Source organism: Anomaloglossus baeobatrachus, chromosome 2 (assembly GCF_048569485.1).
Source record: "Anomaloglossus baeobatrachus isolate aAnoBae1 chromosome 2, aAnoBae1.hap1, whole genome shotgun sequence".
NCBI lineage: Eukaryota > Metazoa > Chordata > Amphibia > Anura > Aromobatidae > Anomaloglossus > Anomaloglossus baeobatrachus.
Window position 1 is genome coordinate 564831373 of NC_134354.1, and position 20200 is coordinate 564851572.

General features: G+C 42.7%; 1 protein-coding gene across 1 annotated transcript in view; it reads right to left on the reverse strand.

Annotated features, from left to right (window-relative positions):
* The window catches only part of FGF14 (fibroblast growth factor 14), a 738072-nt gene extending 720690 nt beyond the window's left edge, over nt 1-17382 (reverse strand). Inside the window, exon 1 of the mRNA XM_075336711.1 lies at nt 16527-17382. Within this exon, the coding sequence (XP_075192826.1) occupies nt 16527-16734 (208 nt within the window). The 5' untranslated portion in view covers nt 16735-17382. The remainder of the gene's footprint in view (nt 1-16526) is intronic.
* Nucleotides 17383-20200: the final 2818 nt, after the last annotated feature.

Here is a 20200-nt window from a genome sequence, read left to right on the forward strand (position 1 = left end):
TAACACTAGCGTACCTTTTGGGCATCTATTCAGCCTTCCCATTGAGTTCTAATATTCACATTATTCTTTTTAATCGATTCTTTAGAAATTCTGAAGAGCTTAAAATATGTTCAGAAACCTGATCATATGAACAGCATATTGTGTTGTATACTTTAATACATTTTAAAGGGTTTACAATCACAGGGGAGGGGGAAGCATATTGTTTTGTTGGTGATTCTTTTACCATTTTTTTCGCAACCTGCTGAAAAAAACTGCACTGCAAACATAACATCTGAGTAGAATATCAGGTTAGGCAATTAAACATCAGTTAATTACTTAATCAAGTTATTTTGGAAAACACGCAAGTACATGGATTTCTGCATTTCAAATCAAATAGGATAGCCAAAGAAAATATAAAAAAGTGACTAAACTGTAAAAAGTGGTACATATTAAGGAGAGGTGAGCATAATATATATTAACTCTTAGAGAATACCAGCAACCATAGACTTTTTCAGCAGTCTGTAGGCTGACTAGGAATTGTATGGCTAGGTGCAGACGACCGTATTTGCGACCCGACCTGTAATTTTAGCCTAAAGGGCAGTGCACAATCCTGATTTCTTCATCGGACTGGGTCTGTCCAAGGAAAAAATCTAAGCATACCCAAGTTACCTCCATAAATCAGATAGCTTTCAGCCATGCAAGTCAATAGGTTTGTGGGGAGAAGAAAAAAAACACACTTAATTCTGATGTCATCTGAGTGCACTCACATGTCATCCGAATGCACTCTAATGTTCTCTGAGTGCAAGCTGATGTCATCCAAGTGCACGCTGATGTCATCCAAGTGCACGCTGATGTCATCCGATTGCACATTGATGTCATCTGAGTGCACGCTGATGTCATCTGAGTGCACGCTGTCATCTGAGTGTACGCTGTCATCTGAGTGCAGTCTGATGTCCTTTGAGTGCACGCTGATTTTGGCGGTCTGAAAGAGATTTTTTTTCTTTCTTCTCCACATCTGAGAAAATCAGATCAAACTCTAATTAGAGACTGATCAGAGTGTGATCAGCATAACTGGTCAGATTTTCTCAAAAGAGAAAGAAAAACAGTCTTTTGCATCTAGCCTATGACTGTATACTATTCTCTAGCTGCAAATGCCTAATGCTAAAGTTTCCATTGGTGTCAGCATTGGCTTATTATGCGATTCCCTAGGTGCCTGAGACCTGGACGTATATTTTAATAGTCAGTGATACCAAGTAAAGAAAAAAGAACAATCATTGTAATCATATAGCATGCTCTATAAGGAGGGTGAACAATAGAAACAATGAAATACTGAATATGGCATTAACTCATCCCCTATTATTATAGCTCTCTTTCACATAAATAATATATTATTATTCTCTTCCCTTCTGAATGGTACTGATTCTAATAAAAAGATAGAACGGAAGTGGGACCATGGAATTACCCATTGGCTGTTCTTTTCAGCACCCCCCAAACAGACAATTCCATATTCTGTCAATGGAAAGAGGAAAGGCAGTGTGAAGACACAAATCAGCAAATACTGACGGCACTTCTTTCACAAGATCATGGAGAAAGGCCACTGTGGTCCAAAGACGAGGCAGAGATTGGGGAAGGGGGTTGTTGTAAAGTCAAACTATCGCATATAAATCAATGCAAATGTAACAATAGTCAATGTAAGCAAAAATGGCTCCCTATCTTTACAGAGTTCTGGGGGGTGCAATTCAGGTGCATTTCTGCAGACAATACTAGAATTTCTCAAAGAAATCCAAAACAAAAAATTGCCACATAATATGTTATAATATAGAAACATGCAGCAGCCCAACTGAAGCAGAAAATTAAAAAGGTTATCAAGTACTTTTATATTTATGGCCTATCCTTAAGATAGGTCATCAATGTCTGATCAACCGAGGTCCGACATCCGGCACCCCGCCCATCAGCTGCTGTAGGTGCCGGTGGCGGAAATGCTCAATTCTAAAGCTACCCCATCTTCTGATAGTGGCCACGGCCGGGAAGTACACACATTTCCCATTCAAATCAATAGGAGGCAGATGTACAGTACCCAGCCACTATCATTTGATGGGGAGCTGTGGAACTGAGCATTTCCGGCCGACTACTGACACCGCTGGCACTGAGAACAGTTGATTGGTGGGGTGCGGACCCCGGCTGATCAGACATTGATGACCTATCTTAAGAATAGTCATCAATTTAAAAGAAGTGGACAACCTCTTTAATTTTCTACTTCAGTTGGGCTGCTGTGTGTTTCTGTATAATCTAGTACGTAGCATGTTTTTGATTGGGTTTCCCTGATAAACCCTAATATTATCTGGAGAAATGCACCTGAACTCCACCCCCCAAGAACTCCATAGCTTGCAAGTAAACTGATAGTGGCCGTAACCGGGTACTGCACATCTGCCTCCTATTGATTTGAAGTGGAGGTGGATGTGCAGAACACGGCAGCGTCCGCTATCAAAAAAGGGGCAGTTCTGGAACTGAGCATTTCCAGCCCCCTGCTAGAGAATCTGATCGGCGTGCGTGGCGGGTGTCACATCTCGGGCCATGAGACATTGATGACCTATCTATCCTAAGGATAGGCCATCAATGCAAAAGTAATGGACAATCTCTTTAAGGAAAAGCAGCCCAAATCCCTAATAAAACAGAACTTTAAAACTCCGGTTCTTGGGGTCATTCTTCTCAGGGTAAATGCTACATTTCGATAAAGTGACACCACGAAGCAATAGGGCGATTGCGTTTTGTGTATGGCTTCGTTCTATTATAATGAAGTGAAAGGTTATGTTTTATATGTTTTATCTAGTGCACTAATAAATCTTTTGGACCAGACTGGCCTTTTATAGTCATGTTGTAATTACCAGACCTTTGACTGGCTATCTGGGTTCACAAATCCAATTATATCTTTCTTTGGTTCTGTGATGCATCTCTTCATTCACAGCTCTGCATTTCACTCAAACAGTAATATCTCTAAAACATGACTTTTAGAGAAAAAAATCCTACAGTTTCTAAGTATCTGGAAAGTTTGGATGGTTATTGCACTGTCATGGGATGTACTAAAAAAAAATGCCGCAAACAGCAGAAGGTGAACAAGTCCTTAAAGTGATGTTGCTGGTTGATAGCAGGCAGGATTCCTTTTGGGAGAAGACAATACAATTCGAATACCTTTAAGGGGGTTGTCCACTATTAGGATAACTCCTTATGATTCCCCATGTACCTCCAGAAAAAATTAAAAAGCCTATAGTCAACTTCGGTGGTGGCACCATTTCAGCGGTGCTGGGGCTGGCATGACATCACAACGCTTCCATTCACCACCAGCTACTGTTTCCTCGCCTTCAGACAAACGAGTTAATCAACAGGAAGTGAGCTCTGTGGCTGCTGCTCACTTCCTGTTGATTGCTTGTGTCCGAAGGTGGCGAGACAGTACCCGGCGGTGATTGACCGTGGAGATCACATGATGTCACAACATCACATGAGCCCAGGGAATACAAGCCCCTGAAGCTGTACCAGTATGGTAGGTGAGTCTAGTCTTTTTTTACATGGGGGAAACTTGGAATCAAATGAGGTTGTCCTAGTAGTGGAGAATCCCTTTAAGGCTGTTGTTGCTTGTTGGAGCCGCTTTGAGCTGTGCGATGCCGATCTGCATGGTTTTTAAAAAGACAACAGCTAAGAGCAGAGTCATGCAGCTAATGGCTTTCAGACAGGCTACTAGCTGCAGGTGATTTGAAATATTAGGAGCTCAGTGAGGCTTTGGCCACAAAATGGCAACCAAGCCTTAAAACATTTCTCAGTCAAAGGATAATCTCTTGATTTCACCTCCCCAAGCTTATTCTCATTAGGACTGGCACATCCACAGCTTTTACTCCCCCTTCCATGTTACTCAGCACTCTGACATCACCCAAGGCTTTACAGAAGACCTGGAATAGTAGCCATAAGCTAATTAGTAAGTAGAAAGTCATGTTATCATGACTTCCTATTTTCTGAATAAGCTGATTCTCTTTGCAGCTTTGCCTTTGCTGTGATCAGAGCCAGAGCTATCTGTAAGGTTAGCAGCAGGCAGGAGAAGGAAGGAATAACTAAGATTAACATCAGTACCTGGCAGCCGGGAAAGATATCCTTATTTCTAGCATTCAGACATCGAATGTGCCAAAGATAACATGATTTGGGCTGTATGAACAGCCTTGAAATAAAAATGCTTCCAACTACTGTACTAAAAAAAGAGACAAATGCAGAAAGTTTACAGTAAAAGAGATTATCTTACATTGACAATCCCCGTCCTCGTGTTTCTTTAGGTCCATATTGACATTATAGAGGAGTTTCTCCAGTTTGGACACCCCTTTTATGAGTTAGAATTGAAGACCATGCATATCAATGCATTACTATACATTTATCCATGCAGGATAAATATATACAGATACATATACATACTGTTTGTCAGCAGAAATGAGCTGATCATTAGTGATTAGAGATGGTGGAAAAAAATAAAACTAAACTATATTTTCATGTTTTACGGGCTATTATTTTACCCAAAATGTGTGGACATCAGCGCATGAGAAGGAAACCACACATGTTTTATTTCCCCATCTCTGGTAGGATCCAATCACCATTTTGGCAAAAATATACATGAAAGAAAACACGGATTATATCAACATTCTGTATAACAAAGGATGTGATCTGCCCTTTAAATCCATTGGATTTAAAATCCTTTAAATGTCATTCTTCCCATGTTATTTGTGATGAAAATGAATTATCAGTGTTCGCATGCCAAAGCTAGGATTGGAACCTATAGAGAAAAACTATGACGCTCTTGGTTTTGGCCTACAAATATTGATAAAAATACTGACGTGTGACTGACACCTTACTGATAGAACGGTTCACTGTAAAATATCTCAAATCAGCTACAAGTGCAGAAGCAGCAAAAAGTTGTCAAGCACTTTAAAAGGGTTATCCCACCAGTAATTATTTTGCACTGTTTTAAACAAATGACCAATACTTGCTAAATGCATTCAAAATAGCATTGAATTGATAGAATATTTACTTACAAACTATGGTACCAGCCGGTGTTCACAGTGTATAGCAATGTACACGTCCACCTAATGGCTGAGCACACTGATGGACACATTTGCTCAGCCATTCTCACCACTGCCGGATCTTCATTCCTGTTTTTTGCTAGTGATACACTATTTAGATGAGAACAAACAATGAAAATTGTTTCCATGTTGCTTGCCCAGAAAGAACCTGAGCAGCATCACAACAATATATACTGTGTTTACACAAAAATAAGCCTTACCCCAAAAATACGTCATAATAGGAATTTTTGGCTTTTTTGGAGTATGCCTTAAATATAAGCCCTACTTCGAAAATAAGCCCTAGTTATGGTTCAATTAAGTGTCCATGCAGCTAAAAAAGTTAGAGATTAGAGCAGGACACTTCATTAAAAGGAAGCGGACACCCAAAAAGAGAGAAGACAGTCCCAACAGAGAGAAGACAGTCCCAACAGAGAGAAGACAGACCACGCAATCGCACTCACCAGACCCCGAACAGCTACAGCCAGTAGTTGCCAACGGAATATGGGCTCTGCGACAGAGATCTGCGTTGCTGTCAGATCCGCTCAAACATACACATCAGGTCTAGAATGCCTCTGCTCTCACACACACATCCTTCGCAGGTTTTCCTGCGATCCACAGCAGGCACTCCCAGCAGGTCCTCAATGTGTTCCACCACAGAACACACCACTCATGTTTTACAGTGTCCTAGGTCCCACTGCCGGCCAGAAGTAGTAAAGTATCACTAAATGTGTGTGCCGTTACTGCGATCGGATATGTGTGTGGGAGAGAGAGCAGAGGGATGCACTCCATTGTGGAACACACAAGGACTTGCTGGGAGCACCCCCTGTGGAGTGCAGGAGGACCGGGAGCAATGCAGATGTCCGGGGTCTGGTAAGTGCGATTCTCCTGGGGGGTGTCTGCCCTTTTGTAAGGGGAGAGGTAAACTTACCATTAACCCATGTTTCCTCAAAAATATGCCCTACCCCAAAAATAAGCCCTAGCACATTTTTCGGGGCAAAAAATAATACAATACAGTTTCTTATTTTCGGGGAAACACGGTAGCAGAAGCAAGGTTGTGTCTTAGGATTGACTTGTGAACAAGCAAGTACTATTTACCTTCAATGGTCCAATTATCTAACTATATTCAGTGAATTTTTGGGATCTAAATTTATGGCTCCCAGAGGTGTCGAAATATTAGATGCCAGAGGGGGGGGAAGCTAATTAAGGAACTGACTTAGTACTATATTTATACCTACCAAAATGGAAGGGAGACTCACTGGTTACTGCAGTACACCTGCTTGGACTCAGTGTTCTGCCATATGGTGCTGTATGTAAGATAAAGATACTTTACCTTTCCTTGATTTATTTTGTGATGTGTGACATAAAATGAATACAAAAAGAAACATGACATGGTTGTGTGATACTCTGCCGTGAGAGGTCTATGTAATGTAGGCCACCGGTGGTGATTTGAATTGCAGCTCGCCAAGGGTTTTCCTAGCATATTGTGATATATTTTATTTGAGTCATGAGAAATTTGAAATGTTTAATTAAGTCAACAAAACATATGGATGAACACATCTGTAATGACGCTTAGAAAGTTCCATAGTAAGAAAATAATACCTAGCCAGAAATAGTGATTCCGGGGCCAAGTAACTCTGTAACATAGCACTTTCTTAAGTATGTCATGAGTTTTTTTCTGGGGGGGGGATTCAAATGAAAACCTGACAAGAAATGTTTTTTATATGCCTCAATATAAAATTGGGGCTATACACAGGTATAATGCCTCATGCACCTCTAAGGATGCACTATTACGGCTGACTAATTGAACCGATCATCTTCCCAAATTCCCGGTTTCCTGCTTGCTGGGGTGGGGGGGGGTGTGCTTCTGGATGACTGACAGTTTGGATCACAGGCATCACTATGCTGCTTGCCTAAATTGTGCGCTCTTTATTCTATTGATGGAGTAGCTTTGCCATTACAGCATCAGAGAAGTACAGTGGCACTGAAGCTAACTGACATTGGGAGCTAGCCGCGAGCTCCAGCGTTCCTGCTCAGCTTTAGGCCCCCTTCACATGCACGTGTCTCCGGTATGTGTTAGGTCCGTTCCTGCATGTACCGGAGAAACGGGCACGCGAAGACCCATTAAAATCAATGTTTTGCCATGGAACATGTGTACGTGTGGAGCATATGCGTGTCCGTGTGTTCCACACGTAGACATGTCCACGTTTTCTCCGGCATCACGGGTGTCACACGGCCCGCATATGGACCACACGGATGTAGTGTGGATGTGCTCCCGTGTGACACGCGCCGGAGAAAACTCACGTGTCAGAGAAAAAAATAACAAAATTTTACTCACCTTCTCCAGCCCTGCAGTCTCTGCCGCAGCTGTCACTTGCTGCCGACCGCCGCTCATTATGCTCATTGCATATTCACTTCACTGCGGCTGGAACAGCAGCAGTGGAGAGTCGGCAGGACTGGAGACCGAAGATCAGCACCACAGACAGCGACGCTAGGGACAGGTGAGGAGAAAGTTCCTGTTCTCCGTGTGTTATCACGGAAAACACACGGAGAACACACGTAGTGCCATAAACACGGCTCATGGAGGGGAAAACGCACCTTTGACAGGTCCGTGAAACACGTGCGTGATTTTCACAGACGTGTGAAGGGGGCCTTACAGCAGGGCCTACAAATTCTTTTGTGAAGACCTTGTCAACATTTCATATTTATCCACCACTGCTAGACGGCAGCACTGGCAGGTAATATGGACAACAAGCAGTAAACAAACAAAAAAACAAACTTCAGTTAAGAGAAGATGGACTTTAAAGCCCCACTCCAGTTTTTTTGTTTTTTTTTACTTCAGTGCTGGAGTGGTGATTTAAATGTAAGGAGTACTTTGCACACTACGACATCGCAAGCCCATGGCAGCGATGCCGAGCGCGATAGTCCCCGCCTTCATCGCAGCAGCGATATCTTGTGATAGCTGCCGTAGCGAACATTATCGCTACGGCAGCATCACATGCACATAGCTGCCCTGCGACGTCGCTCTGGCTGGCGAACCGCCTCCTTCCTAAGGGGGCGGATCGTGCAGCGTCACAGCGACGTCACACGGCAGGCGGCCAATAGAAGCGGAGGGGCGGAGATTAGTGGGACGTAAACATCCCGCCCACCTCCGTCCTTCCGCATAGCCGGCGTGAGCCGCGGTGACGCAGGTACGCTGATGTTCCTCGCTCCTGCAGCTTCTCACACAGCGATGTGTGCTGCTGCAGGGGAACGAGGAACAATATCGTACCTTCGCTGCAGCGAAATTATGAAAATGTCGGACACTACACTCATGATACGATTACGACGCTTTTGCGCTCGTTAATCGTATCAAAAAGGATTTACACACTCCGATAGACAGCGACGCCGAATGTGCGTCACTTTCAATTTGACCCCACCGAGTGTGCAAAGTACCCCTAAGTCTCCTATCTTATATTCACCTCCTACCATCTTAACCCGTCTGTCTACGGTGATTTGTAACCTGCCAAAGGCTCCAGTGAATTATGAAGGGTGCCGAAGGCCACAAATCAATATATGTCTATGAGAGCCTCCTTCTGGCCTCATTCCAGTTCTCATAGACTTGCACTGAGTGCTTGTGACATTACTTCTGTCTTCGGGCAAGTCAAGCATTACAGGCACAAGATGGCGCTGTAGAGTTGTGGAAAAAAACAATGAAGCCCCTGGAGGGTAAGGCGGGCTTTGCACGTTGCGACATCGCAAGCCGATGCTGCCATGTCGCATGCGATAGTCCCCGCCCCCGTCGCAGGTACGATATCATGTGATAGCTGGCGTAGCGAAAATTATCGCTACGCCAGCTTCACATGCACTTACCTGCCCTGCGACCGTCGCTCTGGCCGGCGACCCGCCTCCTTCCTAAGGGGGCGGGTCGTGCGTTGTCATAGCGACGTCACACGACAGGCAGCCAATAGCGGCGGAGGGGCGGAGATGAGCAGGATGTAAACATCCCGCCCACCTTCTTCCTTCCGCACAGCCGCCGGCGGCAGGTAAGGAGATGTTGCTCGCTCCTGCGGCTTCACACACAGCGATGTGTGCTGCCGCAGGAACGAGGAACAGCATCGTACCTGTCGCGGCAGCGTAATTATGAAAAAGTCAGAGCCTGCACCGATGATACGATAACAACGCTTTTGCGCTCGTTAATCGTATCATCTAGGATTTACACATAACGATGTCGAAAGTGACGCCGGATGTGCGTCACTTTCGATTTGACCCCACCGACATCGCACGTGCGATGTTGCAACGTGCAAAGCCGCCCTAAGTATAAGAAAGGACTTCGTTTTAAAGTTTTAATAAATAGCACATTTCAATTAATCCCTTAAGTTATTGGTAGGAGCAGTTGACAACCTTATGTGGAAGTGGACAGCCCAACTAAAAGGTTAGTAGTGTTCTGGCACTCTTTTAAAGGGGCATCAAGGGAGATAAAAAAAAATTATTCTGCTGACCTTGCCCTCATAAAGTTATAAAGATGAAATGCACAGTGCTGTTCTATAACCTCACTGTATCTGTAATTCAGTGTGACGCTGGAGCCGCTGTTCACTGCCCCCCTCCCCTCTGGGACGTTACGTTACACATCAAGGGAGGGGCTTGCTTTATGCTTCTATTCTGTCCAAGACCAGGTGGCATAGCCAGTAAGCGTCCTGATCATATCTGCCTCCCTGCAGTCTGAGAACAGGGGGCATGGTAGCTATTATCAGGGGTGGCTGTAATTAAGAGCATGGAGCAGGCCTCACCCTCTGATGTGTGATATAATGTCTCAGAGGGGAGGGGGAGCAGCAAAGAGCAGCTCTAGAGTCACACTAAATTACAGATATTGTGAGGATATAAGGGCAGTGATAAAAAAAATTATTCTATCTCCCTGGAGTACCCCTTTAATCAGTCCAACCCATTCATCATGGATCAGTTTTGTAACTACTTTCTGCACAGCCCCTGGTATAGTTTGGAAACAAAGCATCATAGCCATAATTGAAGCAAAATGCTTGCTTGTTTTCTGCTGCACTGTCATAGTACTTGTAATTTTCAGAAATCTGTTGTGCTAGTGCATGTTCAGGCATTTGTATGTTTTTGGATTGTGTGAATACAGTGGGGAAAATACGTATTTAGTCAGCCACCATTTGTGCAAGTTCTCCCACTTAAAAAGATGAGAGAGGCCTGTAATTGACATCATAGGTAGACCACAACTATGAGAGACAAAATGAGAAAACAAATCCAGAAAATCACCTTGTCTAATTTGTCAAGATTTTTTTTGCAAATTATGGTGGAAAATAAGTATTTAGTCATCTAAAAACATGCAAGATTTCTGGCTCTCACTGACCTGTAACGTCTTCTTTAAGAGGCTCCTATGTCCTCCACTCATTACCTGTAGTAAGGCATCTGTTTGAACTTATTACCAGTATAAAAGACACCTGTCCACAACCTCAAACAGTCACACTCCAAACTCCACTATGGTGAGGACCAAAGAGCTGTCGAAGGACACCAGAAACAAAATTATAGCCCTGCACTAGGCTGGGAAGACTGAATCTGCAATAGGCAAATAGCTTGGTGTGATAAAATCAACTGTGGGAGCAATAATAAGAAAATGGAAGACATACAAGACCACTGATAATCTCCCTCAATCTGGGGCTCCACATAAGATCTCACCCTGTGGGGTCAAAATGATCACAAGAACAGTGAGCAAAAATCCCAGAACCACACAAGGGGGCCCTAGTGAATGACCTGCATAGAGCTGGGACCATTGTAACAAAGGCTACCATCAGTAACACACTACGCTGCCAGGGACTCAGATCCTGTAGTGCCAGATGTGTTCCCCTCGTCGTGTTTGGAGGAGATAGAATGCTGAGTTGCATCCAAAGAGTGCCATCTCCTTCCATCAGCAACGGCATTGAAGATGAAACGTTTCTGGGTCTTTCAGTATGATAATGATCCCAAGCACACCACCAGCGCACTGAAGGAGTGGCTTCGTAAGAGGCATATGAAGGTCTTAGAGTGGCCTAGCCAGTCTCCAGGTCTCAACCCCATAAAAAAACCTTTGGAGGGAGTTCAAAGTCCGTGTTGCCCAGCGACAGGCCCAAACATCACTGCTCTAGAGGAGATCTGCATGGAGAAATGGGCCAACTTACCACCAACAGTGTGTGCCAACCTTATGAAGACTTAGCGAAAACATTTGACCTCTGTCATTGCCAACAAAGGCTATATAACAAAATATTGATATTAACTTTTGTTATTGACCAAATACTTATTTTCCACAATAATTTGCAAATAAAATTTTGCCAAATCAGACAAGGTGATTTTCTAGATTTGTTTTCTCATTTTGTCTCTCACAGTTGTGGTCTACCTATGATGTCAATTACAGGCCTCTCATCTTTTTAAGTGGGAGAACTTGCACAATTGTGTCTGACTAAATACTTTTTCCCCCCACTGTATATCCCCATGTAACTAAATTGCTAATATCTGAATGCTGTTTTCATTTGTACTCAATAATAACATTAGAGAATGACAGTAATAAAAACATCTGATGTGAAGCTAGTGAATCTAAAAATGGTCATGATTGAAATCTCCTTTGATAGTATTTATAAAAGGTCATGAAATCCTACAAATGGGAAATCCCAACATGCAATTTCGGAACGTAACAATACATGTGATGTTACTTATTATTCTGCACTATTACTGGGACATCTAAAAGCAAAGCAATGTCTACACAAATATATCTACAGATTGATATTATAAACCTAACATAGTAGTGTAATACACTAAGATCCCTTTTATCTTCTAGGCACGGTATATACACATAGTATATACACAAATTGTGATGTGTTAGAGGAACATCATTTAGTATAAAAGAAGCAGAGAAAAAAGGGAATTTTAGATTGAAGTTGGAATACTTACTGCATATCAGGGTAGTGACCTATTTTGTGTTGAATTTCTGTTCGGGAACGTTGGCAGGTAAGTATATACATCAAATATTAATTTTGCTGGAAACACTTCATGCTCACAAAACTAAGTACAGAGCCACATATACTTGCTTGAACTCAAAAGTTTTTGAGACAGTAGAGCCAAAGGCATAAAAATGAATATCCATTGGTGTTTCATACACTACTTTGGATGTTAGTGGAGTCTGTGATATGGTACTGTAGGCCAGAATTTTATATATATATATATATATATATATATATATATATATATATATATATATATATATATACTGTATATGTACAATTATAAACTGGACTGACACATATAAAGTACTGTATGTATTAATGTAGAATCATTTATTAGGTCAAAAATTGGAGACACTTAGGTTTATTAAGTTTATTGGGTGAAAACAGGGACACTTAGGATGAAATAATAGTTGGAACACTCTTCTATGTATCAATGTTCTTCATGGAACTTCCTGAAATTTAATGAAATACTGTACCCTAAAGCAGTTCTAACTTTTTAGAACTGAGCAATTTGTTCTTATCCTGTAGCATTGTATATTGAAGTTCCTATTGTGGATCTTGAGAACAGTCGCTGGAGGCAGATGCCACATTTACTGATACGTGCAGTGGTAAAGATGTAGAGAGTGCCAAGACAGCTAATATTTTAGGGGGGACTCGTAGCTTCAAAGCTATCTAAAAGTACAGTGGATAACTCAGTATATTGTCGCTGTTCATGAAACCAAAAGGCTATATAGTGCACTCTGCTTGGGCTGGGTGCAATCGGAAGACAAACATGTTTATTTTTATTTCACATCCATATTTTTAGACCTCAACCATAAATTAAAACTGATTCATAAATAGGGATGATCGAATATCACAAATGTTCGGCAATATTCGGCTTTGCGAATATCCGATGAATGGGTTGCCGCTATGCAAATTTTCGATGCGCAATGTAAGTCTATGGGAATCCCTAATAGCTGCTATTCGGCAACTATTTGGGTTTCCCATAGACTTACATTGCGCATCGAATATTCGCAAATAGTCGAATAACGGTGACCTATTCGGCGAATATGGGCATTGCTGAATATTTGAGGTATTCGATCATCCCTATTCATAAACTCAACCCTACTTACAATACAACTGTTAAAAATCACGATGATACCGTCTCATAACAAATGAAAAAAAATGAATTGCTCATCTATTCTTTATGGTGGGACAGATTTATCTTTGTAAATCTCTCTCTTCACCATTTTTACTGAAAAAAGCTGCGACATACTGTACATATTTGGCCACATATGAGACACATGAAGACTTATGCAACTACAGGGCTCCAATTGGGTATTACTGAAACATATAGATCAATCGTTGTATGTACAATATACATCTAGAAAGCTATGTAGGACAATGTTACTACTAGGTTCTGACCATCCGAACGACTCCTACATTGTGGTTCATAAAGAAAGTGGATTTTTGATACTAAACAAATGTTTATCAAAGTCCCAGCACATTCAGTGTTTAGCTACATCCCTGAATTTATCAGACATTTCTTCTAATAGATGATAACATTTTGTTGAAGACTAAAATAATATAAAACTTGGCTGAAGAAATAAAACACTAAATAATAACAGTGAATATAAGTGCAAAGTACCGAACACAACTGATGCTCGACGGTCAGCAGAACATGGGTACAGTAACTTTCTGAAAATGGATATACAGATCAATGATGAGTGCAAAGATGTGTGAAGTTGCATCATTATTAGGGATTTATATACAAAACAGTATCCAGGGATGGTTTAGGAATAACTAATAAGATAAATAGAAGCCATGAACGCAAAAACAGTTACCAGAGTCTGGTCAATAGCTGCTTGTTTGCTATTGTCTTCAAATATCACAGCTTTAAGAGCTACCAGACCCAACAAGAAAAAAAGTAGCAACCGAGTAGCGACTACAGCCCACCAACATGGAAAATTCAAAAAGGTAAAATATTTTTGGGGCAGCATCCAATGATCAGCTGGAAGCTAATGAAGGCACAAATGATGAATGAAAGTTTCCACTGAGCCACCTAATTTTCCATGAGCAAATGGCTTCCCCTGAAAGCTCTCTTTCTAGAATAGATCTCTCACTGGAATCCTTTATTTGTGCATTAAGGGTTACATTGATTGCATTGGACTGAAAGGTAATTGATTAAATTCTTTTCAGGATTTGTACCTTGGGAATAAAGCCCTCTACACTGCCTCCAGTACTGCTGATGTAAACTGTTAGGGGAGTCGAAGTGCGTGTGTGTATATATGTATACATGTGTGTGTATATATGTATGCATGTGTGTACGCGTATATGTGTGTAAGTATGTATGTGTATGCATATGTGTGCCTGTGTGTGTTGTACACTGTTAGTTGAGTCTCTTCCTTACTGCAATGTAGTGTGTGTGTGTGTATGTATACGTGTGTGTACATATGCATGTGTGTAAGTATGCATGTGTGTGCGTGTATGTATGTTTATGCATGTGTGCTTGTGTGTGTGCGTGTTATACACTGTTAGTTGAGTCTCTACCTTACTGCAATGTAGTGTGTGTGCGTGTGTGTGTATGTATGCGTGTGTGTGTATGCATGTGTGCGTGTATGTATGTTATGCATGTGTGCTTGTGTGTGTGTGTTATACACTGTTAGTTGAGTCTCTTCCTTACTGCAATGTAGTGTTAGAGAGTGAGTGTGTGTATGTGTATGTGTGTGTGTAGTTGGATACACTTTATTTTTAAATATACATATACTTTGCATGCAATGGCAAAAACCTCCCAATTCCGATTGTGGAGAAGTTTGGGACACATGTTTTCTTTGTATCACTTGCAAATGTACACATAAAGACCCACATCGGTTAATAAAACATACAATACAATGAGTCATGTAGATATCATGTAGATACAAATGTCCATAATATTTCACCTTAAACAGTAAGAGCACAAAATTGCCAACTATTTTATTGTTTCCATGGCCTACTGAAAATACTCCAGTGCAAATGTGCTTCTTGGTTTTCTTATGCATCTACAATGCTGTCTACATGTAAAGCAGGCAATGCAGGCAGCCTGACTATGACTGGAGTGTACGTTTCTTGCTTCTCAATAGAGGCCAGGTATGGCACACATCTAACCTCTTCTAGCTCACTGCAGTAATTGAGAACCTCTGTGAACTGGTACCCTCCAGAGTAGGTAACACAACAACCACCCGGCCCTCAGACCTGCAAGAAGACAGCCAGGATAATTCCACCTCTTTGGTATTCTAAGAAGTACTCTTTGCTGCAGAATGATATGACAACACACACTTAGAAAATTCCAGCCCTGCAAAGCATTGCCTCACTCTATATACCCTGAAATAACGAGCAAACATGCAATCGGAGAATCCTACAAGAATATTGTCATAGCCCGATAAAGGGTGACCCTACAGGTTCTGCTGTTTGTTGATGTTGGGATGTCACAATTGCAAAGAAAAAAAAAATCTATGATCTACTACACTGCAGTGCCAACGTCAGAGGCAAACCAGGGATTCATTGCTCTTGATGGGACTGGGAGCGAAAGGAACTGCAGGTCATGCAAGACCGGAGGAATCCAACAGAAAATGTTTCATTATATTCATGTAACCCCCCGTCTGCACTCCCTCCAACAGAAAAACGCAGGCCATGGGGAGATACCAAATACAGGGACACCCAGCTCCATCCCCTCCATTAAATAACAACAATAGTGGAAATGAGCCTATAATGCATGGCTTTCCTTTATGATATTATTGAATAAAGCCCCGAGGAGCCTCACAAAAGGTGTCCTGAAAAATGAATGGGACTAAGAAATGCTGTTAATCTCCTGCTGGAAGGAGCCTACACAGTATACTGCAAATATTAACCCTGTGCTGGCTGGTTTCACTGCATCACATAAAAGCGCCAGTGATGCTGCATGGAAATCACATCTTGTATGTAATTTGTAACATGAAGAAACAAATGCTCACAATATATTCACTTAGGTTGTGATCTCCTCTGAATGGCACTGCCATGCGTTCAGGGCATTATGAAGAGGCACAAATGTGTAACAGCCTGACACTGTTTGGGATTTTTTTTTCTACTTTTGAGAGGTTGTTCGTGTTTGGAATATTTGTCAGCTAATCTGAAAGTCTTGTAGGATGTAGGTGCCATAGAGCCATCGCCAAGGTATATAACTCAAGTAGGGCTTTCTCAGAAAGATGCCTACATGCCAGATACCTGCATTTACAATAATTACTAAACAAACCTTTATTAAATAGAACACAAAACAAACAAAGTTGCCACTCCTTTGGAAAATGGGCACACACCAGAACTGGGTGAGATATCTTCTCAAGCCAAATATATAGAAAACTAAATATGAAATCTGAAGGAACAGTGCACAAATATTGTATCGGCCTCATGGCAAGATGATTTTCTTCTGTTTTCTCAGCCACAGAATGACATGAAGGTATAATCATGCAATGTGCATTTTTATCATGCTTACCACTTGGGTTCTTGTTTTTCTTAAGACTCTTGCCACAAAGACACTGCAGCATATGCGTTCCTTTGCTGAAAATGTTCCAAAGAAACCACATTGATTTGGGCGAAAAGCAATCCAGCAGCTTAGACACCCTGAGAACGAAGAAATCCTTGTTGTTGCATAATAAGAGATTGTGATCAGTTCTCCAGAACAAGGGTACCAATTTAACCATAGAAAATGATTATTTTCCTAGCGTCGCCCAGTCTTATTTCCGTGCAGGGTTTATTTCTTTCGAGACTCCTCAATTAGAGAGCTGTGTTGTATCTCTTTTTTTTTTTTCCGCTTTCAGATAAGATTAATGATTATTACTACATCAACACTGGGCTGGTACCAAAGTGTGCAATTTTCCTTTCCAGCATGCAGCCAAATGAAGTGAGCTAAAGAAATCCCAAGAGAGGCCAAAAAAACTAATCTTAGAGCAGTGAGACATGTAAGATCCCCGAAGTAAAAACCATTGCCTAGCACTTGATTGCTATAAGGAAGGGTGGATCTGTAGAGCATCCAAAGCCAAGGAAGGATACATGTTACTAAAAGACTGCAGTTGTAGCACCAAGCCCAACAAATATCACCCAAGCAAGCCTGGAAGATGAAGATGGCACAAACTCCCCTCTGCAAGTGTCAATAGGATACCATCAATCCCTGGGATCTGTGCAATCTTATTTAACCCAGCAGAAGTGATGTATATCCAGACCTCCTTCCAGCTGCTTGCTGTGGGTGGAAGCAGGCAGACCTTTCCCTGCTCTCACTGTCCCTGCTGCTTCAAGCACTGGTGTGCATTAGAAATAAATTTCCCTGTCTTTCACTGCCTGTGCTGCCTCTGAATTGCAGGCACAGATAGAGTAGGAGGAGTTGGAAGGGGTTTTTTTCCCATCTTTTTTCTTTTTTTTTTTTATAAAAAGCTTTATTTGATCCTATACGAATAGACACCTTTTTTTGATTTTTTTTCACATGATGAGACACATTTCTGAAACATCATAAGGCTCCGCTAAGGTTAATGTAATATTCATGACAACATTTAGAAGCTGATTTGATTAACTGTGTTACCATAGGTATCGCTTCAGCTCTCTTTTTTTCTCCCCCTGCATACAATACACTTTGCGTTACGTAAGGGTGAACGCGGTTAGAAGGTTTTATTTTCGCAGGTAGAACGCTATGCAAATATTTCATTTACAGAAACAACATGTGGCGGATAATTATAGACACATACAAGATAAAGGCGCCTTGTATTTTGCACTGGGAATCTGGAAAATGTGCAACGTTGCATATTCTCCTATGTTATAATAATATAGTAAGTAGTCGATAATCGCAGTCACAGCACAAACAATGGCAATGCAGAGCAATGGGATGCCTGGCTGCGGCTGGAGCTTCAGATGGCAGGCAGCATGCTTCATCCTCCGCTGAGGCTAGTATGTCACCTTTTCTGCACTCCTTGCAATGTAAAAAAGAGTTGTGCATTGTTTTATTAATCTTGCTGGTTACTATGGCAACCCCACACTAGCGTGTATGCGTGTGCACATCTTTCTTTTTTTTTTCTCCATGTGACACGCATTTTAACTTTCCAGACAATTAATATTTTATCTCATTCTATTCATCAGAACACGCATTGAATGGATGGGAATGAAAAGGATGAACACGAAAATGGGACATTATATAAGTTCAATTCATCTCAAATAAGTTTTTGTTCAGCGGCCAAAAGTATGATTTCTTTATCTATTGTGTGCAATATGGATACATGAGAACTCCTTTAATCTGGTATTACTACAATTGATTAAAATATATATATATATATATATATATATATATATGTGGCACCCCTTAGTTTTTGATCGCCACAGAGCTACTGCACCTCAGCCAGAGGTGTGGTACCCCATCCTGAGTAGGAAGGGGGTCATCTACCGGTTCACAGACAAAACCTGCACACACCAATTGTTAGGTCACACACTGGGTCAGGGTTTAAGGCAGGTACTCCATTAAAGCTTGAAGTAGGGACCAGTATACCAGGTTATGGGGCCTTAAGTCCCATTCACTGTCCTAGAGGGGTGGAGCCTGGCAGGGGGGGGTGTAGGAGGAGTCAGTGGGTCAGTTAGAAAAACCGGTTAGTTCAAATTTGAACTGGGCAGTCTGTCAGAGAAGTGACAGTGGACAGCAGTCTGTGAGAGGGTCTGTGACAGAAAGTCTGAGAGAAAGGAGTGAGGAGACTGGTTTTTGTGGTGAAGACCCTGGGGCCCTGCTAGGTCCAGGTGACACAGAGGAAAGGGTTCCAGAGTGCCACGGATGTGCGGGAGGCCTCCGTGGATTTGTTCCACCAAGAACACCGGGGTGGAGGAATCTGGTCGCAACAACGGGGACGGTCCCCAGGCTAAAGGAGGAAGACACTTCCCTTTAGTAATCCGAAGGCTCGGGAGATTGCTTCAGGCACCCGAAGCCACAACCTGCCACCCATCACCTGCAAGGGGGAGCAATAAAAGGACTGAGGTCAGCCACCCTTTGGACAGGCTCAGTGGCGGAGGCGCAGCACAGTCTAGTGAAGGTCGGCGCTAGTGAGACGGCCAGGGAAGGCACATTGAGCGGTGCACCAGTACTGACCTTTGACCTGCCCGGGATCGGAGGAGGCCCGGAACAGTGAATCCCGGCATACCACGGGTAACCGGTCAACACAACAGTGAGTAAAACATCTTGACTGCAAGCCCTGTGTCGTCTGCTTTGTCCTGCACCTCATCAACATCCACCATAGACTCTAAAAACGGTTGCCCTGGGGTACCTGCTCCACCTGTGGGGAGCAAGAAACACCTCAGCTGCCACAACACCAGCCCAGTAGGTCCCGTCCAGCAGCCGCAGCTCCAAAGCTGCAATCCACAGGTGGCGTCACAAATCTTTTATACAAACGTTATTACCATCTCCTCCCACACCGCCATTTTAATTGACTCCTCCAACATCACGGAGTTGGGCCCCGCCACCGCTGACTACCCCGGACTAGTCAAGCTCGACACCATGTCACCTAAGGCCCTGGGGCGGGCGAGTCATCTTTGGCTCCACGAACAGAATGTTCGTGCCCGGTACCACCGGGTATTGTGTGCATCAGAACTGTATTTAATAGACTGTGTTTTACTGTGTGGAATCTGAAGTCGCCATTAATTTACCATAGAAATTAAACTGCATCATACAGGGAGCAGTTGAAAAAGAGCGCGAAAATAAGCCCCGCCCTCCCGTGCTCTGCCGAGTGTTGAAAAATGTTGCACGCTAAGAGACTGAACTTCTAACAAAAGACACAGTGGCGGTCAGTGAAAACAACGGTCGCCATGTGCAGAGCAGAGATCAGGAGGAGACTGCTCTTCGTGGGCTGGGTAGCGACTTGGCGCCAACAAGCTGGACCCACCCCAAGCAGGAAACTAAACTTACCAAAGAAGTCCGGTCAGAGCAGTAAAAGGTTGATGAGTGGTGAGGGCTCCAGACGAGATATGGCCAGCGGTAACCGGGACGACCTGAAGCTCGAGATGGCAGCAACAAACCTCCCTGTTGCACCGGGAGGTGCCCTTGACCCGTGACCAGTCCCATACCAGAGCCTCCTAGTCGAGGAGGTGAGGCGGCTGAAGAGGCATTTGCTGAGGCTCGAGACAGAAGCCGAGCAGCGAGCGGAC